We start from the raw sequence: 27,255 nt of genomic DNA, 5'->3' as shown, positions 1-27,255 counted from the left end.
TAGACTTAGATTAAGGACCATGGATAGAAGTCAAGGAAAAATTCGAATTAGGGTTTTATTTAATGTTAAACTTAGGGGTTGTACTCAATGTTAGAATTAGGGGTTGTATTTGATGTTAAAATTAGGTTAAGAATTAGGGCTATAGTGAAAATTAATGTTAATGTTAAAATTAGGGTTGTGGTTACAACTAGAATTTGAACTAGGCTAGACGTAAGATTAAATCTAATGTTAGGGTTAAACTTAGATCAAGGCTTAAGATTAGGGTAAGGATTAAAATTAGATCAAGAGTTAAAGATTAGATTGATGGTTACTGTTAAATTTATAATTAAATTTATAGAGATTATTGTATTCTATAATTATATAATTTTAGAGTTGGAACATATTAATTGTTATTTTAAAAATTAGAATAATTATGCAATAATTATAAACATTTAATCAATAAAACACTTTCAACTTTGAATTTCAATTTGTTCATTATATACTACAAATTTGGGTACTCTCTAATGCATAACTACAATACATATGCCTTGAAAGTATATTATCTCTAACTATTGTTGAAATGTATGTCCAAATTGATATTTTATAATTAATCTATTGCAAAGTAATAAAGACGACAAGTACTAGCTACTACTTGACACTTGTTAATGAAAAAAACATTTCCTTATAATTAACTAAAATAAATATTTTTAATAACTAATTAAACAATAAGTTTTTTTTTTGTTACAATAATATTACGTAGCGATAAGTACTTAAAAAAAACCATCATGATGGTAAGGAATTCAAAACACATCCCCGCACGAAATCCCACTTCCACTAACAATATTATTTGGTAGTCAAATCAAGGCACAAGCTTCCCGCTCTTTTAACTATCAAATAAATTTAACTGTTTTGTTTGCAAGTGTCAATTAAAAACAAAATAATTACCTACGTGTCATATCTCCGCACCACCCGCTATTTCATCCGCACTTTACTAAATCCAATGTGATAGAGATAATAGCAACAAAAAGATAGAACAGCGGATGCCACATTGAAATGAGTGCGAATTCCCCTTGAAATGCTGAAGCTCAGCTCTGCAAAATGTAGTTACTAGTCTCAAATCTGAAGGTGGAAACCATGAATTTTAACTTTTGCGACAAAATATTTCTGTAGTTGAAACAATGAGGTTGGAATCGAATCCTCTCCATAATGGCAAAAGGGCTCGCGATGCCCAGGACGATGAATACCTCGACAACTACCATGCCCACAAGAGATACCTCACCGAGGTAAACTTATTTTGAAATCATCTTCCATACTACTTAATTTGATTCGGTTTATCCTCTGTGTTTAGGTTATTCGATTTATGATTTTGATTTTTTTTGGGCATTATTTTAGGTTATGGCATCGAGCTTAAATGGGTTAACAGTGGGAGATTCTCTTTCGGAAAGCCCGAGGATGTCTCCGTCGAGATTGGATCCGATGGAGTCTCCTGCACGGACAGAAGTTGTAAATTTCTTGAGGTCAGTTATTCTTCTTTTCCTTCTGCGTAAGTTGCTGAAATGATTGATGCGTTTTGGGCATCCGAGCTTGATGTGTTTTACAGCTTTTTCTGTGAACCCTTTTCTCAATTAGGCTACTTGTGGAGGTGCCGATTTTAGTTTTGGTTATGGTTTAGAATTTATGCAATGGGTGTGGCTAATTATATTGTTTCTTATGGTCAGTTTCTAAACGATGTATTTAATCTGGTAAAATTTAGGTGTGTTTGTAAATAAATAAGTTTTATTTAGGTTTAAACTAAAAATAGAGCGATAGAAATCAGACACAAAAAAATGATCCGAGACTGATAATGTAGACGTAGATGAGAAAATGCGAAGTGGACTAACTAGTTCAAAGTTCAAACCGTGGCTGTTGATTTTGCCCTTTTGATCAGGCTGATACACTGTGACTGATATGACAGAATCCGGATCTGATAATGAATTGGTGATTATATAGCAGAACAAATTGATGGTGATCTTTCTGATGTTCAGGACAAAATTATGTCCGTGGTCCTATCCTCCTGGCATGATTGATGGGGTGGATATGTCCTTGTCTAACCTGTTCGCCTCTGAATTTTCCTGTTTTGAAGATGGGTGGTGCTGAAAAGCACATTGAGAGATCTGTTGGTTTGCAGAGGGATGACTTAAAGCTTCCTTGATAACTAGTTAGCCCACTTTGCTAATGTATAAAGGTGGAAGACATGCCAAGCAAACATGCAGGTACCCAAATGACCATGATGTATGGTATCTGTTGATGCCATGTTGATTTAAACCTTATGATACTTTGTAGTGATGACAATCAAGTCTCTCCAATGAGAACTATTGACCTAGGACAGTCCTTAAATACGAGATCTTGTTAGTGTTTGTAAAATAAAGTTATAATCGTCATACTAGTCTTATCGAAGGCTTTTTGTAATAAAGCTAATTTATGGCTTTATTAAATAATATGAACATGACTTAATATTCACTTGTCTTTTAGGGTCAGGACTTGTCACCCTAGTATTTGGGTTTATGTTACTGCTTTCCTATAAAATGACCATTGCTCTTTCAATTATATATGGAAGAAGTATTTCTTTGCTTCAAGTTCTCTTTTGTGTTGTTTCTTAGTTTCTTTGCATGTATTGGTTTTAGTAATAGATATTAGATGCTCAATTCAAAGTATTTTGGCTTGGAAGTTGATGAGTGATGGTTAGATTTTTTGAAAAGGTTGGCTTGGGATGACAGGGTAGTTTAACTGGGAGGGTTATAGTAGTAGAAATCAACAATTTCATACAGTTAGCTGCAAGTAATTGCCACTTGGTGGTCTACATGTGATGAGTTTGAAAAGCATGGCTGGGCAAATGGTAACCTGGTCAAACTTGGGTTTGACTCAGCAAAAAACTTGTGGGTAGTCAAAAAATATATTTAATTTTGTTGGGGTCTTCAAAATGGTAACATGTTTTTAGTTATGAAGTCCCTGAATTTAGAGTTTTTATTATTTTTTCACCTTTGGACTGCAGGTGGACGAATTTCATACTCATTTAGGCAAACACAAACAAAAAACATCACATTTTGTGATCATCAAACAAGGCACAACAACACTCATTTGACATTACTCTTTCAAAACTCAAACCCTTGTTTCATCTATGTTTTTGGCAAAACATGATAGAGGTACGGTTTTAATCCATAATGCCATAAACTGTAACACTAAACCTATGTTTTAGGGTTAGGGTTGTTGATGTTTGTAGCTATGGTCGGATTCTTCTATGGCCGACATAGCTTATATAATTGTCTAATTGGCCTATCGGCCTTAGACAATTATAGGTCTGATTTATGAACACATATATTCACTAATGAATTAATTATATGTGAGCTGATTGCTTTTGTAATTATGATTACATGTTGTCTGGTCGACCTCATATAAGTCTGCCACCCTTTGTGAAATAATATATTGCTTTGAGGGCTGACCCTTGTGAAAGGGTGCCTCTCCCTCATATATATATGAAGTGGAACTTCATTCTTTGATAACTCATTCAGCGATTGCATCCGGCAGAGAAAATACACTCAGACCAACGAATCCATTCCTTGACACAGCGAATTAATTGAAGAGCGAATACATTCAAGAGCGAGTTCATTCAGCAAGTGAATTCAATCCTTGGCAAGCGAATTCAGTTCTCAGTCAAGTGATTCATCTCCCAGCAATGCAGATTCATTCTACAGCAGAGCGCAAGTCATATTGATATCATCTCTTGACTGATTGATGTCCTGCTCAGTTCAGACTGCATACAGCTGTATCATGCAAATTGATCCATTGATATAGCTTCTAGGAGAGAAGCATCTTGTAAAGACACACTTTTAATTGATCAATATAATGAGAGATTTTGTTGCTGGGTTTTTCACCTTCAAGAGGAAGGTTTTCCTAGGGTATTTTGGTGTTCTCCTTGTTCATTGTGTTAATTTGTTTAATTGCCATCCATCTGATCTAAAATATAACATGGTATCAGAGCGGGTTAAGAAAAGACATGATCAGATTCGTTTAAGCACTCCAGTGTGGCTTCAGTCATTGAAGGAAAGAGACAGCTGATGGTGAAAGAATGATTTGTTTGTCCAGCAAATAGCCATTCTCATGGGTTGAGCTGTTCTTTCACATTTGAGATCGCTAGTTGAAATCATAAATCACAGTCTTAATGATGAAAATCAAAAGGGTATCCAATCTCATAGAATCTCCAGATGAAGAAATGAAGAAGATTGTCCTGAAGTTGTTAAACAGTGTGTTTGCACAGAGGGCGTTGAAGCATATTACACCAGGACAGTTGATACAACTGTTGAGATAGCTGCTGACATTGTGGGAAGGACTGTTGAAGACGTGAAGGATGAAAGTGAACCTTACCATCGCATGGTAATGGAGACAATTGAAAAGGTAGTCGCCAACTTGGGGGCTTCTGATATTAATGCTTGCCTAGAGGAATTGCTTATCGATGTAATCATATCCTGAAGGGTGGCTAAGGAAACCTGAATAAACATTATCGGATGATTAATATTTTGGGATACCATATTCGTTGGAAGGAGGTTTATTAATTGGAGAGTCATAATAATTCTTGCTGAGAGATTTATACCTTTGGACGACTATTGGCGATCAGTCATGTATTAGTAATTTGGAATGCTGAGGTGTGGGCTCGATCAAATATATTCACTGTACCATTGCTGGTTGGTGTGAAGCTTAAAAGCCACTGTGGAGTTGAGAGTGGAGTGATTCAGACTTGCTGTAATTTTATTGGTCACCTAGTTAAGGAGCAGCCGCTGGAAGCTTGGAGTCATAAGCCTTATGGTGGAATGTGGATAGTTACACTCATAGAATTCTGGTGCAGCTAATTTTTGATTTAATACACATGAATTCGACATTAATGACTTCAAATTGAAAGGTTGATTCTCCATAAGTTCTGGAAGAAGGTAGTTGGTTGGAAGTTCATCAATAAACTTTTGGCACGTATTGGAACATGAGTCTGAACTTGAATAGCTACTTAATACCTTTATCAAGCGCCCAAAGTTGAAGAACTGTGATAGCAGAAAATATGGCATTCTGAAGGAATACCTATGATAGTACTGTCACGTGTCAAGGCCACTCATTGACAAAAGGTTTTTGCAATGACGGAGGCTGATGTTATCCAAGAATCTACATACCAATCTTCAGAGGCAGAAATTGTGTTGCTGTCCCTGAAAGGATATAATGTTGCAGATATAAAGACTGTCAATTTCCTGAATAAACAGCTCAGAAAACCTCTGTAACTTCTGCAATAACTTATAAAGATCTGGTACAGCAGTGAAGCAGGCCTGATTCGCCTGCCATTAGAGACAATTCAGACCTGAGTACATCCTTGGAGCGGATTTTCATCGTGTTTTTAGGAAAAGTAAAGTGGCTCCAACAGAATCAATAAAGAGATAAGTATTTCATGGTTGAATAATATTCATGAATTCATATGTAGTTATTAATTCATGCAATTACATTGGATTAGAGAATCATGTATGCTTCTAGCATTGGTATTTCTCTTTGGGATAGTTTAGCTCTATGAAGTATTTGTAGTGTTTTTGCTAAAGTGTTTCCAGGATGAATCAAGGAACAAAAGAATGGTCCTGTGAGGATGTCACGCAGGCTGAAGAATGGAGACACAACTTGGTGACACATAACTGGAGACATCTCTCAAGGAGGAAGAACCTATTCAGGTTGTCATTGTGATCAATTTCTTCATAGAGGAGGAATTAACATTCGGAGGGAGTCTGACAAGCCATCAGAGGCAACCTTGGACAAGGAGGTTAGAAGGTTGGAGCTTCAGAGGGAGCCACATCATCGTGAAGATCTGTTTGGGGTCTGCATCGATCTCTTGGTGTAGCAGGAAGCGGTCTTCAATGACACTAAGCACTGCAGAGGCAGAGTACATTGCAGCATGTGTGGCAGCTCGCAAAGCAGTATGGCTTCAAATGCTCCTTGCAGGATTGTTTGGACAATCATTGGAGCCAATAGTTATTCATTGTGATAACCAAAGCTGTGTGAAGCTTTCTATCAATCTTGTGTTTCATAACAAAACAAAGCATGTGGAGATCAAATATCACTATATTAGAGATATGGTGCAAAGGAATGTGATTCAGTTGAGGTACATCAACACTGGTGATTAGACAGTCGATATTCTCACCAAGCCTCTTGCTCGAGTGAAGTTTGTGCACTTTCGAGACAAACTTGGAGTTGTGGAGAATGAAGCCCTAGCTGAGAGGTAGTGTGCGCATCAGTAATTTCTTGAGAAACACTATAATGCATTCTTCTCTGTGAGGGAGAAGTTTGAGGTGCAAGCCCTTGTTAATGCATTCTTCTTTGTGAGGGAGAAGTTTGAGGTGCAAGCCCTTGTTAATGCATTCATGTCTGCGAGAGAAGTTTGAGGTGCAAGCCCTTGGTAGTGCATTCTTTTCTGAGAGAGAAGTTTGAGGTGAAAGTCCTTGTTCCATCCTTTGGGAGTAGCCATGGTGGATCCACCCTTTGGGAGTAGTTATGGTGGATGTCACGACTTAACACTTGTGTTTATTCACCCTTTGGGAGTAGCCATGGTGAATGTCATGATGAGATGACGACACCATGTTGTGTGATTCCGTGATGGGCACTTGTGGTCATTTGCATTTCCATCCATGAGAGTAACCATGGTGGACCCACCCTCTGGGAGTAGCCATGGTGGATGTCACTATGTGACTCAAACATTGAGAAGGATTCCTCCCTAGCTAAGAGGGAGTGTTGATGTTTGTAGCTATGATCGGATCCTTCTATGGCCGACATAGCTTATATAATTGTCTAATTGGCCTATCGGCCTTAGACAATTATAGGTCTGATTTATGAACACATATTCACTAATGAATTAATTATATGTGAGCCAATTGCTTTTGTAATTGTGATTATATCTTGTTTGGCCGACCTCATATAAGTCTGCCACCCTTTGTGAAATAATATATTGCTTTGAGGGCCGGCCCTTTGTGAAAGGGTGCCTCTCCCTCATATATATATGAAGTGGAACTTCATTCTTTGATAACTCATTCAGCGATTGCATCCAGCAGAGAAAATACATTCAGACCAGCAAATCCATTCCTTGACACAACGAATTAATTCAAGAGCGAATACATTCAAGAGTGAGTTCATTCAGCAAGTGAATTCAATCCTTGGCAAGCGAATTCAGTTCTCAGTCGAGCAATTCATCTCTCAGCAATGCAGATTCATTCTACAGCAGAGTGCAAGTCATATTGATATCATCCCTTGACTGATTGATATCCTGCATCAGTTCAGACTGTGCATACAGTTGTATCATGCGAATTGATCCATTGATATAGCTTCTAGGAGAGAAGCATCTTGTAAAGACACTTGTAATTGATCAATATAATGAGAGATTTTGTTGCTGGGTTTTTCACCTTCAAGAGGAAGGTTTTCCCAGGGTATTTTGGTGTTCTCCTTGTTCATTGTTTTAATTTGTTGAATTGCTATCCATCTAATCTAAAATATAACAAGGGCTAGGTTATTTTAAAATTTCAAAGAATTTTTGCTATGTTATAATCCTAACCCGTAGTGTTAGGGTTTTTAAAAAAGCCTATGAAGATTAGGTATTTTAATTTTTTTTTTAACTAAACTTAAACATTTCTATGCATTTATATATTTTATTTCTTCTTACCTTAATGGGTATGAATGTGTTTTTAATTTCAATGCACATTTATTATGTCATGGGCTTATTGAACACTAGTTCCCAATTTGACGTGATTGAAATGCAATTTTTGTTGGAATGAAAGCACTGGGGGGATCTATTGTTTGAAATTGCATCTTCAAAGTTGTTGGAACATTATGTCACAACTCGTAAGAGTTTTCATAATGATGAGGTTGATTGAGCAAAGTTGTTTCTTGGTGCTAATGTATAAAGCAAGGTGGAAAATATTAGACTACTTTTGGTTCATTGTCATGTCCCTGCCTTGGCAAAACAAATTGCAACTTTAATAGATAAAATTAAGGAAATAAATTAATGAAATTCAAAAGGGGCCAACTTGGCAAAGTGAATATGGCTGACTCATAAAAAAATAAAAATAATAATAATAATTTGTTTGTGACTATTATAGGGCCAATTGGGATTGTTTGTTATAGGGCTGACTAGGATTAGCTTAGATTACTTGGAGGCCAACCTAGATTGATCTAAATATGAGGATTAAACTTAATATAAATTCATTATGGGGGCCGACCTAGATCAGATTTAATATGAATAGGTGCTTAAACATAATTAAACATTTGCTAAGGCTGACCACCCCCCCCCCCCCCCCCCCCCCCCCTCCCACCTAAAGAGGTCACCTCTCTTGGAGAAACCCCCCCTAAAGAGATCACCTCTCTTGGAGAACCCCCCCCTCCCCCTTTCAATGTGGTATAAAGGGAGATAAAATGTGAAAGAACAGAACAAAACAGATTGGAATATAATTATATTTAGAGTAGACAAAAAGGGCAGATTGAGAGCAGATATGGAGCAGGTTTAAGCAGAAACATATGTGAAGGAAAGGACTTAATAAAGTTAATAATAATCGTCAAATTATTTGAAGGCAGCAATCACCAAGAGAGAGAGATGCCACCTTAGGAGGGGACGCGACTATGGAAGAACACTACTCTTCTATTCCAAGGAAGAGGGTATATATTGGAGATAGAACATCAGCAAAGATATTTCATTTGCAACAGATCTGATTAATGGTAATTGTAGAGGGGGAAAAGTGAACCACTTCGACGGCAGATAACCTCTCTGAGATTCACTAACCGATCTCTCCACTTAGGATGAGTACAAAGCCTAAGGCTGTCAAGTACTGTTCTCGCAAAAGTTTGCACCTTTGTTGAGCTATCAGCTCAACAACCTTGTGAAACATGGAAACAACCTCGAAGTGTTGGACCTTGTGTAAGGGGGTTGAATCCCTGGAGAAGGCTGACTTCCTGCTCAATCTTAGTGCAGGTGTTGAACGAACTCAACACTCCAAATTCTATTTCTAAATCTATTCTTACAGCTTGCATAGGAAAAGGGAAGAAGGAAATGCTAAAAAAGAAAGGAGGTGATGCACCAAGATAAGAGATGTTCCTCTCCCCCCCAAGATGATACAAAGAATCAATTGAAATACCCTAGAGATGCACAAACTTTAGTTGCATGAATGACCCCAAATGCACGTATGGAGGTTAGGATTCGTTGAGTGTCAAAAGGGGAGAAAGATTTCCCACAAGTCACACTTGGAAACAAGTTAATACAACATATACGTGAGAGAAAGCCACAAAACATACACTTATAATGAAGGTAAGAAAACATACACAACATGCATAAGTTGAAGAGAGGCAAGAATGATGATTTCAATTCATTCTTAGGCCAATGGCCAAACTTACAGTTGCAAATTTGCAAGAAAATATACAAATCTTCAAGAGAAGTGAAAGAGTAGAGAGTAGCTCCAGCCAGTAGGGAGAGAACCTTTTACAATGAGGCTTAACAACCTATATATAGCAAATTGGTTGCAGAGAAGAGACCAATGGTCAAAGAGGGAAACCTTGACCCTGGTGTGCATAGGATAATGTGAGTTCGGGAAGGTAGGGAAGTGCATGTATCTGACATGGTTGTGTGTGCAAGACACCCATCCATACCTTGACAAGGCAATCCCAAGAAGGAAAGAACTTCTAGAAGGTAGATTGCTTGACATTCCAAAGTCAGAGCGTATAAGCTTGACATAAAGTCCATCAAGTAACCATAAATAAGCATGGCCTTGCACTCCACTTGATGGAAATCTTGCAAAAATCATTAAATGTGCCCTTGTAGCTCCATAAGTGAAAGTAGACAAGTTGCAGGAGTTGGTGGAGGATTAAGAGCCTTGAGTGTTGATCACTCCATTTGGAAGTGTTGATGTCACTGGAGATCGGACGTTGAGTCCTAGGAAAATGCTATAAGGGAAGAGGAGTCAGGAACCTTGGAGTTTGGAGGAATGAGAGGGAGGACTCTAGGTTTTGAGGTCCAGGGAAGATGGGATACCTCTCCCCAAAAGGGAAGGGATAGATTGGTTCCCCGAACTTCGAGATTTGGAAGGGAAGTCAAAGATTCTGGGGTTCGGGGAGATAAGATGCCTTTCCCCAAAAGGGAAGGGGCAGATCGGTTCCCTGGACTTCAAAATTTGGAAGGAAGGGAAGTTCGGGATTCCGGGGTTTGGGGAGACGAGATGCCTCTCTCTAAAAGGGAAGGCTTAGATCAGTTCCTTGGACTTCAAAATTCAAAAGGAAGGGAAGTCCAAGATTCAGAGTTCCAAGGAGATGGGATACCTCTCCCCAAAAGGGAAGGGGTAGATCAGTTCCCCAGACTTTGGAACCCAAAAGGAAGGGAAGTTTGGAATTTTGTGGTCTGGGAAGACGTGATATCTCTCCCCAAAAGGGAAGGGATAGACCAGTTCCCCGAACGTTAGAATCTGGAAGGAAGTCAGGGATTTCGGTGTCCGGGTAGATGAGATACCTCTCAAATGGGAAGGGGTAGACCAGATCCTTGGACTTCAAAATTTAGAAGGAAGGGAAGTCTGGGATTTCGGGGTTTGGGGAGATGGGATACCTCTCCCCAAAAGGGAAGGGATAGATCACTTCCCCAAACTTCAGAATCCGAAAGGAGGGGAAGTCCGAGATTCTGGGGTCTTGGGAGATGGGATACCTCTCCCCATAAGGGAAGGGATAGGTCGGTTCCTTGGACTCCAGAATCTGAAAGGAAGGGAAGCTCGAGATTTCGGGCTTTGGGGAGATTGGATACCTCTCCCCAAAAGGGAAGGGGTAGGTCGGTTTTGGACTCCGGAATTCGAAATCCCTAAGAAATAAAAGGGAAGGAGAAGGGACCAACAGACTCCAAGGTTCTCAGGGGCAAGATGCAAAGTGGACGGCTTGAAAAAAAGGATAACAACATTTCATGATTCCATTGGGCTTGTGCCTGATCAACTGGTGCAACGTTGGTCTATGGAACATATCTCTGATCGGTTCTTGTTGATGGACCAAGGGTGTCATAAAATGACAACAGGTACCCCGAAGATAACATGGGGTGGGTCACAGAGATCTTCTGATGCCCTTCGCCAACACTCTATCCAAGGAGGCATGCACAGGTCATGGATGACAACACGAATCGTTGGTGTCTTGTATGGACAAAGTACAAAGTACAAGGTTTTGTATAGAAAATGTAGAGAGATGAGATATGTGTTCTAGATGAATTTAAACTAAACAAATTCACAATAGGAAGCAAAAACAACCTTAAATACTTAAATATAAAATGAAAGAAGAGAAAGGAATAGTCTCACAATGGGTCCACGATTGAAGCATCTAGCAAAATGACTCTTCACTGAACTAAGTTGCAGGCAAGACAAAATAGAAAATGTTGGGGCTATGTTTTAGAGGCTTGCCACAATCATCTTGGATGTTTCTGCCTCCACAAACATCCAAGATAGATTGATAGATAAACTAATTGATAAAATATATAGTAAACAGACCAATCAAATATGCTAATGGAGATAAAATGAGAACTCCCCTTCCACGCTTAGAGCAAAGTGCTTGTTGGATGAAGAAGAAGCACAAAGTCCTCAAAGCACGAAAATGGTGTCTAGAATGTGAGAGAGCCAAGATGCTTGGGAAGAATGTTGGAGTTTGAAAGAGAGTAATTCCAATGCTAGAGAGAGCTTTTGTGGATTGAATAGAGTTAACAAAGACCAAAAATGAAGCTCCAAAGGCAAGTTAATCAAGTTGGGAGCAAAACTGACGCCAGTGGCCGTGACAAGAGGTGTTACAAACTTTGCTAGTCGTAAGTGTAATGCTTCAATGACCACCTTTAGGCTGCAAATTCGTGGGATGCTAGCCGGGCATGCAGATGTCTTCGTGACATGCATGGGTCCATGAGTCAAATAGTCAGTAGAGTTAAAAGGATAGAAGGGAGGATGACGGGGCAAGCCAAGCGAATAAAAGGATAAGGAGGTGAAGGAATTCTCCAATTAGCATAAAGCGAAGGTGCTTATGTAGCGTGGAATTGCACGAGGTGCAATTTACAACGTTACAATGACATATCATATTCTTGTGTTATGCAGAATTAATTTCTCCATACATCTATGTGTTTATAATAATTTTATGTGGGTGGATGTATATTTATCTAATAGATGCATGAATTGTTACATATAATAGACATATATCTATGCACTTGATAATAAATGAACCACTATATACCTATAATAATCGATCATGCTAAGGTAGGAAAGGGAGTGCAAGGAGGGGCAACGACGTACAAGCCTCACTAGGTACACCACCTCATGAGAATGGTTAAGGGCCACATGAGGCCAAGCAGGACAAAGATTTCGCTCTTGGGCCTAGGGTCAAGTTAAGGCCACTTTGTTGTTGCCTCTGATAGGAACCCTATATTGGTCAATTGTTGAGGTGAACTAGATAGGATCCTCAATCATAAGAGGAGAGAAGGATGGCATGGTAGATGAGAACATCGTATAAGCTCCACTAGGTACACCACCTCATGAGCATGGTTAAGGGCCACATGAGGCCAATCTGCTCTTGGGCCTAGGGTAGGGGATATTTAGGGCACCTTAACACAACCCTCCCATCTCAACCCTCCTTATGGTTGAACCCCTACTTAATAATTTAGATTTATGCGTTATAAGTATATCTTTTCTTAATCGCAAAAATGGATGTATTACATGGATTATATCTATATTATTATCTAACTTGGTTGCAGATTTCCAAGACAGACTTGTCTCATCTTATTCTTCTTGGGTGAGGATTATATATCTAACTATATTATATTCTATGTCTCATTTGGATTTGTGAATTTAGGGCAAAATATTAAGTGATCCAAAAAAGGGACATTACATTCATCAACAAAGTCATCTAGTGATTGCGATGCAGATGTTGGCTTGCATGAGGAGAAACTTTTCAATATTAGGGCATTATTCTTCTAAGGTCACCCCAACTTCCACATGAACTACCACTTTCAAAAAACCTAATATTGGTGTGAGTAATGTGAATGGTTTTTTGTACCCTCCAACACATTTGTATTCCAATTGTCATTGGAGAGCACACGATGCAGGAAATATGTTTATGCACACAAGCAAAGAAGGCGATAGCAAATTATTGGTATTAATGAAGCATCTTATTTAACATTGCTTGATTTTTTAGTGACAAGTCATGGTTGTTGCAACTGCTATTGTGGGTCTTGGTTCCAAGGGCCCATCGAGTGAGAGTTTAAGATCTGACTCGTTGAGAGAGATGGTGTAGTATGTTAGGAAAGTATTTTTTGAGGATCACAAGTAGTGAGAGATTACCTGTTGCTATATTATTTGCAATGCATGGGTTGTGTTGGGTCCCAAAGCAGTTGCTCCACTTCCTAGAACTAAACTGCACAAGGTTAGGATTGTCGTGGTGCAAGTGAAATCAACACATCAACATAACATGAAGGGTTTAAGGTCAACTATACTAGAGTGGGTTATTTGTCCTTTGCTTCGCGCTCATCTTAGATTGAGGATGGCGTTTCTAGGGTTATATCGTAATAGGCATTTAAATCAAACAGAATGGACAACCAAAAATGACTATAATCAAACTAAGTTGCATACTTGACCCCAAATACTATCACTAGGTCAAGGAAGATTGGCTACATAAAACCCCTATATAGCTGATATGATTGTGTAAGCATAATCCACGTGAAATAAAGTCTTTAGTGTTTACCTAAGATATTATCCTTGGTTATATGGACAATCATGAATGCATACGAAGAACCTCATTCCTAAATTATTGATTTATGTTTAATTTGTTTAGAATGATTTGAGATTGGCTAGGTGAACCAAAGATTGATGCCTATCCGATTGGGCTACAAAGTCATAGATAGCAAGAAGGAAAACAATAAAAGGAAACATAGAAGAATTGGTCTAGGCACACATGCCATCAAATGACAAGCATTATACAAAGAGTGTTCTTAGTAATCCAAATTGAATTGTATGAATCCATATGAAATAAGGAAATGATTATTACAATGTTTGTAATACTTTAAAATGGTGTCATATTATCAAGTGCTCATTAAATTGTGTTAGCAAGTGTGACAAGAGGGAACCTCAATATGTAGTTGACATTCTCTTGAAGAAATATAAATAGTTGGGAGACATTCTTTATGTAATACCCATATCTTTTTATCCTTCACTTGCTTTGCAACTTCATTGCCCTTTTGTAATTGGACATGGCATGATTGAAACCATAGAAAAACTTGCACCTAAATTGTCTCTTGTCTATAGCTAAAGAACCAACTCATTCAAAATGAACCAAAAATCCCCATTTTACATTGGATAGGAGAAACCTTAGATTGCAACATTGTAGCAGATTGGAAATCCATGATTTGAAAGCAATCCCACCTAAAATGGGCACCCTTGATTGAATGGTAACATGGGCATTGATTTTTAGTAGGTAGGTGATTGGGAAAAGACATCGCCATCAAGGTGGGTAAATGCAAAACACCATTTAATTTGGCACTAAAAAGCCATATGAACAAATAAGCCTTAACTTTATATCACTTTCTCGTTGATTTACATTGGGATTTTATCATATAATTACCACCTTATAGTGATTTGAGAAGCCAAACATGAGTATAGCATGGTAGTGATGCCACACTTTTTTTTATTGTATACATCTATCCTCACTTCGTGGAGCTCTAAGTGAATGATAACATTTCACTTCCTGTCGGTAACTTCTTAGGGTTAGAGAACCATGTCAATTTTTTGCCTCAAACAACAATCCACTTATCCTACATATGTGAGGATCTAGCATTGGCAAACAAACCTATGTCGGCAACCATAGGTGGCTAAGAAACCATCTCAATCCTTTACCACATAACAATTTTTCACTTACTTTGCACCATCTTTTGTCACCTTTAAAAGTTGTAAAGAGCTTATTGGGCCCTGATACATAAAGCATTGATGCTTTCCTTTGAAGATTGTACTCCATAATCAAGAAGGTTCTAAAAATCGTGTCAAGCTTTGACAAGGTTGTGTAAACCTTGTCAATAGTCAATATGGGTTTCAAACCTTTGCTAATCATCAACACACAAGGACTTAGCATTTCTTTTACAAAACAAAGAAGTTAGAATACCAACTTTGGGACCAAACAAGGTTGTGAAAATGTTGTCAATTCTTGATAGAGGGTTTTAGAACCTCCATAAAGCATTGATAACATAAAGACTTAGCCAAATTTTGAGGGCAAAGAAGAAGTTAGAAAAAACATGTTGGGTGTCGATGAGGTCATGAGAACCTTGTTGGCCCTTGGCACAAGATTTAGAACCCCTTCAAAAGGTCAACAAGAAAACACAACGAACTTTCAGTTTTGCTAACTTGGATGATTGACATGAAGGAAAAGGTGGAAGACTACACAAGAGAAAGAGGCAATAATGGGCCAACAAAGGTTAAAGCAAGAATTGACTCAAGCAAAAATTAGTAGAACAGATTTGAAACCCAATAGATTGATAGAAGGAACCATACATTTATCAACTTGCTTGTTACATCTAACGGTGCCATGATCTTGAAATCAATAGATGCATTTGATATACTGAAATCAATAGACTTGTTATTGTCACTATTTGATGAGATTGTGATGGAGCTTGGGCCACAATATGTAGTATCACTATTTGATGAAAATTGTGATAGATCTTGGGCCACAATATGCAGTATCACTATTTGATGAAGATTGTGATGGAGGTTGATGTAAATGTTGAGGTTTAGTGTGAATGTGTTGGAAGCTCTTCAAGTTATTCTATTTTGCATTACACTTTTAATAAAAAAGGATTTATTTATTTATAATTTAGCTTATTAAGTCTAATAAAGTGTAGATATACATTAATGATTTAGACTTATTTTCCAACTCATCTCTTGTAAGAGAGAATGATATTTTTGGAGATTTAATTTTTCACTAAACATTATAAAGATGCAAGATAGAAGATATATAGAGTGATATACATTGATAAGCTTTGTGCAATTGTGGTGATCAATTTGTAGAGGTTTCCTTTAAAGTTTTTTGAAAGAATGAGAAATTGATTTTGAAGGTGTAATTTTTTGTGTATTTGTTTTCTGCTTTTGTAATTACAAGTTTCAATTGTTGTGTCATTTATGCAATGTCACGAGAATAATTTTGATTATTAGAACATTAGGACAAAGTCACCTTGGATTAAACTCTTCATAGTATCAAAGTAAGGTTTGTGTTGTTGATCACCAAAAGGAGAATTGAGGGTTCGTTATTGGTGATGAAAATCACGGGCATTTGTTAATGAAGAATCGTGTAGTTTTTTGTGTGGTTTGTGTGGGTTTTTCAAAGAACACATAGTGTTTTTATTGCAAATCACATCCAATTTTTCTTTTGAAAACTGTAGTATTTATTGAATAAATTACTCCTAGCTTTTGATCTAAAAATTGTGGGTTTATTCTAAGAAATTGCGTATTTTTTACCAAAAAAATTATGCTGCTCCTTTGGTGCAGAACTGTGCTGTTTATTTTTTTCTAATTGGTGAATCAGCAGCTAGGGATAATTTTATAGGTATTTATTTTAAATCTTTTGAGTAGTTTAAATTCCAGATCTAGGAGTTTTATGAGAGAAAAAATATTTTTTCAACGGCATCAACTAGCTTCAGATTTGAGGTTAGATTGGAAGGTACATCAAATTTATTGCCTTGGAAAGTCAAGGTGATTTTGTTGTTGGAAGATAATGGTGTTTAGGACAGTGTAAAAGATGAGGTGACTTCACCTATAGATCCATTACAATTGGCAACTCATAAAAAGAAAGAGGTAAAGGCCAAGTGGATAATCATGGATGTGGTAAAGGATCGTTTAATATCCCATTTATTTGAAAAAAAACAACTATGCAGATGTTTGATGCTCTAATTGGTCTTTAGCAAAGTGAGAACATGAACAAGAAAATTGTGAAACAAACTCAGATCCATAAAGATGATAAAATCAGATACAACTACTAGTTACTTGATGAAGGCCATTTAACTTTGCAACCAACTTGTAGTCGTTGGGAAGAAGGTTGAAAATATCGAGCTAATGAACTTGGCCTTCAATGGGGTTTCAGCTTTATGGCAAGCATTTGTATAGGGTATTTGTGCTTGAGAGTTTTTTTTTTTATGAAAGATAGTGGGATGACTATATATAGGAGGGAGCTTGAATGGAGTCAAATGCTAGCAAGAGGGGTGAAGATAATTTAGCCCTTGGATGGATGAAGAAAAATGAAAAAAATGAACCAATAAGGGTAACAAGAAGGATGAGGATTCATCTTCGCAACTAGGGAAAGACTTGAGTAAAACCAGAGTTTGCATACTCGACAAGTACTTGCTAAGCTCGAGTTGGTGAGTACTCATTGAATTTTTTGTAGCTTGAGTTACTCGCACGTTTACTTGCCAATCCTCAGAGTTGTGCTTGGCTCGTCAGAACTTGCATTACTCGTTGTGACTTCTGTGACTTGCAGGTTTTTCAACACTTAAAAGGTCAAAACGTGGGTCTCAGATGCACAATAGCTGTTTGGACTCAAGTGCAAGGAATAAAGTGCTGACTAGAGCCCTAGTCGCCTCTATTATTAGCCATCAACAAAATGTTTGCAAATATGCTCGCGAATTGCATGAGGGTTTGGGAGGTCAGAGGATACAACAACGAACAATGACCAAGTAAATTGTTCAATGTTTTTTATTTTTTTGTTCAAAATGGTGGACACCAGCATGCTAGGTAGATTGTAAAAACTCTATATTATATTTTTTTTGTCATTCTAAGTTCAATTAAGATTAAATTTAATTCATTTGTTATTTAAAATAATATGTTTATTCACAATAATATTCTATTATTTTTTTGATCGGTAAATATTTTTTATATTTATAATAATAAGAAATATTACAAATCTCCCATCAGTGGCTCAACCCATAGATCAGCAAGGAAAACCATACAAAGACAGAACGAAGTTCCCATCGGTTGCTAAAACCATAGATCATCTAGAAGTTCAACACAAAATTCTACTTACTATCAAACTCTTCATGTACCTCTACCAAAGTGCAATGAAACATTGTCCAACCCATGCATAGATGGTTAATATATTAGAAATATCCACCCTAAAATAGACTAACCTACTACAATTCAAACACAAAATAAAGAAGTTATTGGTCTTGAGCTTGTCCTTTTGCCTTTCGGCAGTTGAATCAGTGATCCTCCTTAAAGTCAATTTACTTTCTAACTTTCTTGGTGTCCTCTGGGCCCATAGCTCGTAGCTCTTGCTCCCGACACCTTAGGTAATCCTTAATGTGCTCCCATCCCCTTTGCACGTCCGCTTGCCTTGCATCCCTGTCCATATCCGCACCCCACAAAAGGAATGACCGAAGTGGTGGAATAAACTTAGTAGAATGCACCCACTCACTTCTCTTGGTCACAAATCCTTCTCCTAGTTTGGCCATGGTCATGAAAATGTCCATCCTGTGCTTCCATTCTTATTTCACACATTCCCTCATGACCCACTTGATGTCTTCCTTCGTGCCCAACTCCAGCCCCCAAGCAAAGAACATTGATGCCAAATGGACATTGGTTCAATACCTAAACTCTGAATCCATGCATTCCTTGCCAAGGAGTAAGTCCACCATCTATAGGAAGTGTGGATCCTCTATTTTAAACACATTGTGCGTCCGTTCTTCTGATATGGCACCCATGAAGGCTAGTTGTTGCTTGGATGCAACCAAAGAAAAGTTTGGCTCCATTGAAACCACTCAAGACCACTAATGCTGCCTGCACGGGTAATATGTTTTTGTAGATTACATGGGTAATATGTTTTTGTAGATGTAGAAGCTTATTGAAGAAGTCTTAACCCGCCTTGTCACTACCCGTATCATTAGCTTTTGCCTCTTCATGATTGCTCACACATGAGAACGTCCTCCTTAGTGCGAAAATCTCCTCAATCTTTGAAGAGGCATCATTGGCGTACCTTCTACAAGATTGATGACAAGGGTGATGATACGATGGCCTTGAGGTTGAGGCCATCATTTGCAATATGAAATTATGTCAAATCTGCTCATCGATCCACTTCTTCCACTTGGATGCTACATGGGTACACCCGCTCGACTACCCTCATTTGCCACCTTCTACGTCTTCTACCACATGGATGCCATGAAGATCCTCCCATCAATCCTCCCATTGATTGTCATTAAAGTGACAACCCTAGTTTGAAAGCAAATTTGCCTCTTTGTTGCCTTCTCTTCGCATATGAAAACTTAAAATTTTGAAAGTTATTTAACCTTTGATTAATCAATTAGATGAACTTATTTATCAAATTATCTTCCTATTTTGAGCTTCTCGCTTCGAAACTGCATCCACTATAATATGAGAATCATCGTCTAAATGCAACCTTGATACTGTAAGTCTACTTGCTGGGTTAATCGCGAGGAGTGCTGCTTGTACTTCTGCTTCTTTATTTGTTCCTATTGGCAATTTCTTTGCTCCCTATGCTAAAACATTACCAAATTCATCTCTCGCAAAGGCCCTAGGTTACCTTTCGAGGCACCGTCGAAGTTAACTTTTATCCATCCTATATCTGGTCTCTGCCACTTCACCAATTCTTTGATATTCTTCAAAGGATCAACTCTATCGAGTCCATTAACAGGCAAATAATAATCTATTATTATTCACAATATTTTTTTGATATTAAAATTTAAAATAATATATTTAAACAAAAATTCATGTATTTTAATTCATTTTTATATAATTTTCATTTATTAATAATTGAAATTAGATATCTGATAAATTATTTTTTTTTAACAATTTTAGCTGAATGCTTATGTTTATGTTGTTGTTTGTTGCTATTGATGTTGTAGGTTGATAAATCATCACAATGGCATTCCTGCATCTGCTTCAAACTCAATAAGTGCAAGTGAAAGTCAACCTGTTGGAAGGAAACCTGCTGGTAGTTGTAACCCCACTTGGAAACATGGCATAATGGGACCGATATTAGGGACTGTTATTTGTACTTGGTGCACGAAGAAACATAGTGGAGGCATTGATTACCTCAAACACCATCTTGTAGGCATTCCTTGTCGTGATCTCGGGCCATAGACAAAAGCTCTCGAAGAGGTCAAATGAGAGATGATAGCCCTCCTTGCAGTACTAGATGAAAAGAATTTGGAGAGGGCAAGGCAACAAGTAGCCATTGCTCCTAACTTTTAATGTCTAAATTGTCTAGATATGAATTTAGTCATGATGATTTTCAAATACAATCATCATAAATAACTAATTAGTTAGTAGCTAGCTATTGTATCCAGTTCCACTATCCAGCTTCGTACAATGATGCCATTTTGTAATCCATATTTATTGAACAATCACATATAATAGAAGATACTTCCTCATGGTTTTTAGACTCATTTGGTACATTTTGTAATTGAATTTTGCAAAAAAATGTGTTTTTATAATTTTAGTATTTTTGAGTTTGAGTATGCTATCTATGAGTAAAACCAAGTGCTTCATTTGTCATAAATTTGGTCATTATGTTTAAATGTCTAGATAAGAAAAGGATTGTGGGAAGCAATAGCAGAAGGAAGTGACAACCTTTGCAGAAATTCAGTAGCTTGTCAAGTTTAAGAAGGTTTTATCAATGGTATCTTGTCTTTCTACTGGCACGATTCCAAGGGATGCTTAGTATGTGGATAGTGGGGCATTTAGATAATGACATCAACTTGGCAGTGTTTTACTAATTTAAAATAAACATAACTCTAGCATTTGGGTTGAGCTTGGTGATGATGCGAAGTTTTTAGTAGTAGGAGTTGGTACAATTCCCTTTCAGCTACACTCAGGTAACTTTTTAGATTTTGTTGACGTTTGTTTTGTACCTAATCTTAGGAAGAATTTGCTTTCAGTTTCAGCTTTGGAAGAGAAGGGCTGTGAATTTAAGAATCAAATGTCTTTATTTGGGGAAAATAATCTAGCCTAGATATTGCACAAGTAATAGGGATTAAAGAAGGCAATCTATATAGGTTATGGGGTGAACTAGTTTGAGCATTTGTTTATAACAATGACAATTTGTGAGAGTTATGGCACAAGAGGATGGGGCTTCTACATCACAAAGCATTGCCTATTTTGAAGAAGATAGTCACATGTCTTGTAGATTTTAGTATCAACAAGTGGGGAGTATGTAGAAGATGCACACTTGGCAAGCATTTTAAGGCTGCTTTCCCAAGCAACAAGCATAGCGTGAAGGAAATTCCAAACTTAGTACATTTTGATGTTTGTCAACTGGTGTTAGTAGCATCAATTTTATGAAGCATGCATTATATTTCCTTTATTGATGAATTTTGTCACAAGACTTGGATCTACTTCTTAAAGATCAATGAGGTGGTGTTTACTGAAATTTTTTAGGAAAAAAATTGCAAAACTAGAACAAGAACAAAACCCCTATGATTTTTATCAAAAAATCTACAAGATAAGATAGTGAAATTTTTTAGCTGCCCATGTTTTTTTTAAAAAGGTCTAAAAATTGATAGCAAACACCATTATTTTTAGAAAAAATAGATCAAACACCTAGCTGTCTAAATAACACCACAATTTTATCCAAAAATCATTCAAAATTGTAGAAAATATACGGTTTATGTATAAAAAATTGCCAAAATTTGTTTATAAACTTGACTAAAAACCCTAGTTGCTAATAAAAATCCACAATTTTGTAAAACAATCATTCAAAAAATTGTGGAAAATTTCTGGAAATTTTGGTAAACCCTAGCTGTTGTTGGAAATGTTATTATAAATATAAATCGATATATACAATAGAGTCGAAAAGGCTCTATTCACAAGAGATTACCTATTGGGGAATTGTTAAGGCAGCTTGTGAAGCAGTTTGACTTCGAAGGATGCTTTTTGACATGCAATTGTTTCAAGCAGGTCCTTCTCCCTTGTAATGTGACGATGAAGGGGTGATGAAACTTGCTGAAATTCCAATCTTCCATGAGCGGACCAAACTGAAAAACTGATTGCTCAAAATAATCGGATTCGTTAATTACGAATATACAAGCGTAAACAAATGAATTACAAGATGATGTTCTAAAAAGTACAAATCGTTAATCTAAAGCTTAAAAAAGCTTAAAATGCTAAATAAAGCTAAAAAACGCTAAACTAAAAAGCAAACTATGCGTTGTTATAAAAGAAGCAATAGTTAACTAATGACTAACTAAATGACGATTAATAGAACCGCAAAAGAAGGTAATTGACTAAAAGAATTAATTATTCTAATACCCTCCCTTAATGGTCATTTTGGCAACTACGTACCCAATAGAAGACAATGCAGGTCTTTTGATCATAAATGCAATGCAATGAACACTCTCCTGCTATGAAGACCCTCCAGGATCTGCAAAGTGTTAATGACCAAGAATAGTTGATTCCGACCGACTGATGTAACCTTCACACGCGAATTATAGAATTGGCACACACGAATTACAGAAGCCTGAGACCATGATTTTGAAGAAAAATCGACAAACCCTTTTGCAGAAGAATGCAAAGCACTGATTCCTCCAACCAAAGATGTAAATATCTTAATCGGCAATAATTTTAAAAAAAATCGGGAATCAGGAAAAAATCGGCAATAAATCGGCGAAGTTATCGAACATTTGAAAATATATAATTTCTTAAAATATTCTAATAAAACACATGTATACACTAAATTTATAGAACACAATAGCATATTACTGGTTTCCATCATATATAAATCATAGTTTGAGTCAAATACATACCATATAGCAAAGTGATATACCAAAAAACAAGTTCAAGTTCTAAATAGTAAATACGTTTGAGTCAAAATTCAAATACATATTGTCATCAACAACAATGAGCTCTTGAATATTTTCATCAGGAACCAACCTCTGAATACATGTGTTAAGGCCAAGTTGAACCTCATCTATTTTGAAAGTGCAGGAGTAAAAGAACTTGGGGTTCCACCTTCGATCAATTATGCACCATATGGGTTCATATTTGGTTCTGTCTGACTCATACAAGTGCTGAATTGCCTCTTTGGCCTTATCCATGGCTCATATAGATACCCTATGGGGTTTTTATCCCCATCCACCATCCATAGAACCCTCACCAACGGCTCTGACAACTAGACATGACAAATTTAACAAAAATCAGCAATGTGTAATATTAGAAAATTAAACAATAAATCATCAATTGAAATTTGAACTTTGAAGACTTACATTGATGATCTCCTCCATGAGTTTGCCAAATCTATCATCAAAAACGGCCTTAACGACCTTCACGACCTTCTCTGCTTCAGGCTTCTTACAATATGGGCTCTCCAACCATCTTTCACTCACAAACATCCTGTTCAGGTTGGACAATGCATGTAATATGCTCTGCAAGTTGAGAAAATTCGTGGCAAAACGTGTGACTCTTGAACGCACAAGATCCTTACCATCAGTGTGTTGTCTCATAAGCTCCAAGACCCATGTGTAGTTGTAGATGTACTTTGTGATTTCTCTTCCATCTTCAACCACATTCTTCACCCAACTAAGTTTCCCTATGTCCTCGAGGAGTAAATCAAGGCAATGAGTAGCACAAGGGCTCCAAAATAATGTCGGATGCCTAGCCTGTAGAAGTTTACCGGCTGCCATATATGCAGCTGCATTATCGGTCACATCCTGAACAACATTTTGCACTCCCACTTCGGTCACCACCTCATCCAACATGTTGCACAAGGTTTCTGCATTCTTCACTTCATTTGAGGCATCAATCGATCTTAAAAATACCACCTGTCCCCCTGAAGCAACTAGAAAGTTTATGAGTGTCCTATTCCTACTATTTGTCCACCCATCAGATAAAATGGTGCAGCCATTCTTTTCCCAATTCCTCCTTTGTTGTTCCACCAATTCATGTGTGTTTTGGACCTCACGCTGTAATAATGGCCCACTCAACTCATAACGACTTGGGGACTTGAACCCCTTACCAGAAATGGTCAATCCACTGACCATTTGCTCCCAATATGGACTCTCAATAATACTAAATGGAATATTGTTGTAAACCCAAAATCTAGCCATTGCCTCTTTTGTCTGCTGATGCACTTCCTTATTCCATGCAGTACCTAACAATCCGGGTTGCGCACCAGGAGTGTTACGAGGAATGAAGAAACTAGATATATTGCTGCCCACTCCAATATTTTCGGACCCTGTAGAATTGATATCTCTCATTGGGGCTGCCATTGCCTCTGCTGTCCTCTTTTTTTCTGCCTTATTTTGCTCATATCCTGAAAGTCTTGCTTTTGCCTCCCTCTGAACTTCTTTAGAAACATTGGCACATGCCGTAATATTTTTTCCAGGGATCTTTGCAAGGTGATATTTGAGTCGATATATGCCACTGGTCATAGTTTTCGTGCAATGGTTATAAATAACCTCTCCTGCCACTGCACCTGGTGTGCCATGTTTCCACAAAGGATCCCTTTTTTAACCACCACCAATAGTTGAAGAAGCCATTGTCTTCTATAAATATTTGAAAGAAACCTAGCAAAAGAGAGAGTCAACATAAAAAATCATATTCATATACAGTATACACAGTCTAAGACTCTAAGATACATAGTCTAATATTACGCCATTACTTGAAAATTCTGGTTGTACACGGTCACAATTAAACTATTGAAAAGAAGACTTCAACTTTAATGAAAGAAGATTTCAATAAACTATTAATAATAATGAAATAGTTCCATTAAACAGTAATTATTAATAATAATGAAATAGTATAAAAATATACTAATAAATTATAATGAAATATACATGGAAAACAATATATATTAATAAATTAATAATGAAATATACATGGAAAACAATATATATTAACAATTTGGGGTTACAATATACTAAGTTACTAACAATTTAATTGTCTTTTAAATTAATAATGAAATATACATGGAAAACAATATATATTAACAATTTGGGGTTACAATATACTAAGTTACTAACAATTTAATTGTCTTTTCCATGTATATTTCAAACAGTATACTGTTTACATAATTATACATGAAATACAGTATACTATTTGAAATATACTATAAAATATATTATGTCACAGTTTATGAAATATACTATTTAAAATATATGCTATTAAATTTAACAATATGCTATGAAATATATTATACTAACGGGTTACATAATATATTTCATAAATTCATAAATATAACAATTTAACAATATACTCAGTGCCAATATATATTAACGGGTTCATAATATATTTCATAAATTCATAGTAATTACTATTAAATTTAACAATATACTATGAATCTATGAAATATACTATGTAACCTGTTAATATATATTAGCACTGAGTAATGAGTATAATCTTAAAATGTGGTTTAAATTTTCTTATTCAAGAATTTATGAAATCCCTTATGACTTTTTTTGGAAATTCATTCAACTATGAACTTCAACTAATAGACCAAAACTTTTTAAATTAATACCACCGGCACTCATTGTTGTAGATCGGGCAAATGCAGATGGCGCAAATGCCTGTCGTCGCCGTGGAGGAAATTCCCTGCCGTTGCCGTGGAGGAAATGCTGTCGCTGTCTTAACCCCCTTTGTCGCTGTCTTAACCGTGCGTTCATCGCCGTCTTAACCTGCGCGATGAAATATTCACGTATTTACTATTTAGGGCTAACTTAAAGCACTTTATAAAATAAAATCATTTGCCCTTTTTTTTCCCGACGATTTTTAACTCCGAAAATCGCGATTTCCAACGATTTTAACGGTCAAACTTGGGCCAATATTTGTGATTTTCCCGATTTTTCCCCGATATTTTGATCTATGGCTCCAACAACTCCAAAACAGACTACAAGATTCCACGATTGCAGATTTTTGCCCTAACAACACTAGGTGCGACCCAAATTTGATTGCAACAAAGCACGATTTTTGTGGAAAAAATCGTCTAACACTGAAACAGGAACTCTTGAAAAGAGAATTCACGATTTTGAGGAGAAAATTGAAAAACCCAAAAATTTGAGGTTACCTATCATTGTTTTTGTGGAAAAAAAGGGGTAAAACCTAGATAACCAAAATCCTACGCAAACTTTGCGGATTACAGATGATAATTTTTAAGGAAAAATTATAAACCCTGTGAACAATTTTTGAGGAAAAAATCGTGAAAACCCTAAAAAATGTCACATGGCAAAAGCCTGATTTTGGAGGAAAAAAACAAGCAAAAACCCTCCCATGATTTTTTATGGAAAAAATCAGAAAACCGACAAACAATTTTTAATTGTGAAACCTTGGGACCTGTAGGATGAGAGGTTTGACCCAAATCAATCTGATCAAGGCAACGATATTCAAATATCATCAACAAGCGCTGCTTCCAGGTGTTGTAGTTGCGGCCGTTGAACTTCTAACTGTGTTTCAACATGATGTTGGTCAAGTATGCCATTACGGAAATTGAGGTTGAACGAGGTCAACCTAGTGAAGACATGAGACAAAAGAATCTGATTTAAAAATAAGAATAGAAGTAGCTACACAAAGAATCTGAAACCCTGGAGTGGAATTCGAGGCGTGAATCCCAATGTGTGATTTTCGAGTTTGGATGAAAAGCCCAAAAATTTAAATTTCTTGCAAATTTAAAACTAATTCAGAAAAATAATAATCTGCAAAATATAATGTTTTTTTAAAAAACAGTTAAAATAAATTAGGGTAAAACCCTAGATGTGTATTTAGAAAACACTAAACTAGAAAGAAACCCTTATGCGCACACAGGAACCCTAAATTTTTCAAAAAAACCTGCCACAAGAAGCACAAAACCCGAGGACTATCTTTCACATGCACATAAAAAATCGGGGTCGAAACACAGGTATTGAAAACCAGGGAAATCGTGCAGGTCGAATCATGTTGCCCAAAAAAAAAGCACGGAAAACCTCTGCAAAATTTGTCAAAAAATTGACGAAAAAGTGTCATAAAATTACGCGAAAATCGTGTCGCCATTGTCAAAAAAACCCATAGGAAAACTTGAAAATTCCCGTCGCAGAGATTAGACAAAATCCTGTAGTTGTGTCGTGATAATTGCACGAACTGTAGACAAAAATCCACATAGGGAAAAAAAACTGACCTAAAGAATTGGTGTCATCGCAGAAGAAATCACGGGCGGGAAAAACAGTCACGAGAAGGAAAAATTGCGACTCAGAAATCACGAATAGCAGAAATCCTTGTGCTCAGAAAAAATCCACCCCAA

General features: G+C 36.8%; 1 protein-coding gene across 1 annotated transcript in view; it reads left to right on the top strand.

The window, feature by feature from the left end:
* The first annotated feature begins 969 nt into the window (after nt 1-969).
* The window catches only part of LOC131071375 (uncharacterized), a 43,531-nt gene continuing 17,245 nt past the window's right edge, over nt 970-27,255 (top strand). The window contains exons 1-2 of the mRNA XM_058007188.2: nt 970-1,262; nt 1,372-1,496. Of these exons, the coding sequence (XP_057863171.2) occupies nt 1,158-1,262; nt 1,372-1,496 (230 nt within the window). The 5' untranslated portion in view covers nt 970-1,157. The remainder of the gene's footprint in view (nt 1,263-1,371; nt 1,497-27,255) is intronic.

The sequence above is a fragment of the Cryptomeria japonica genome, chromosome 2 (assembly GCF_030272615.1).
Source record: "Cryptomeria japonica chromosome 2, Sugi_1.0, whole genome shotgun sequence".
Classification (NCBI taxonomy): domain Eukaryota; kingdom Viridiplantae; phylum Streptophyta; class Pinopsida; order Cupressales; family Cupressaceae; genus Cryptomeria; species Cryptomeria japonica.
This window is presented reverse-complemented; position numbering and strand designations above follow the sequence as displayed.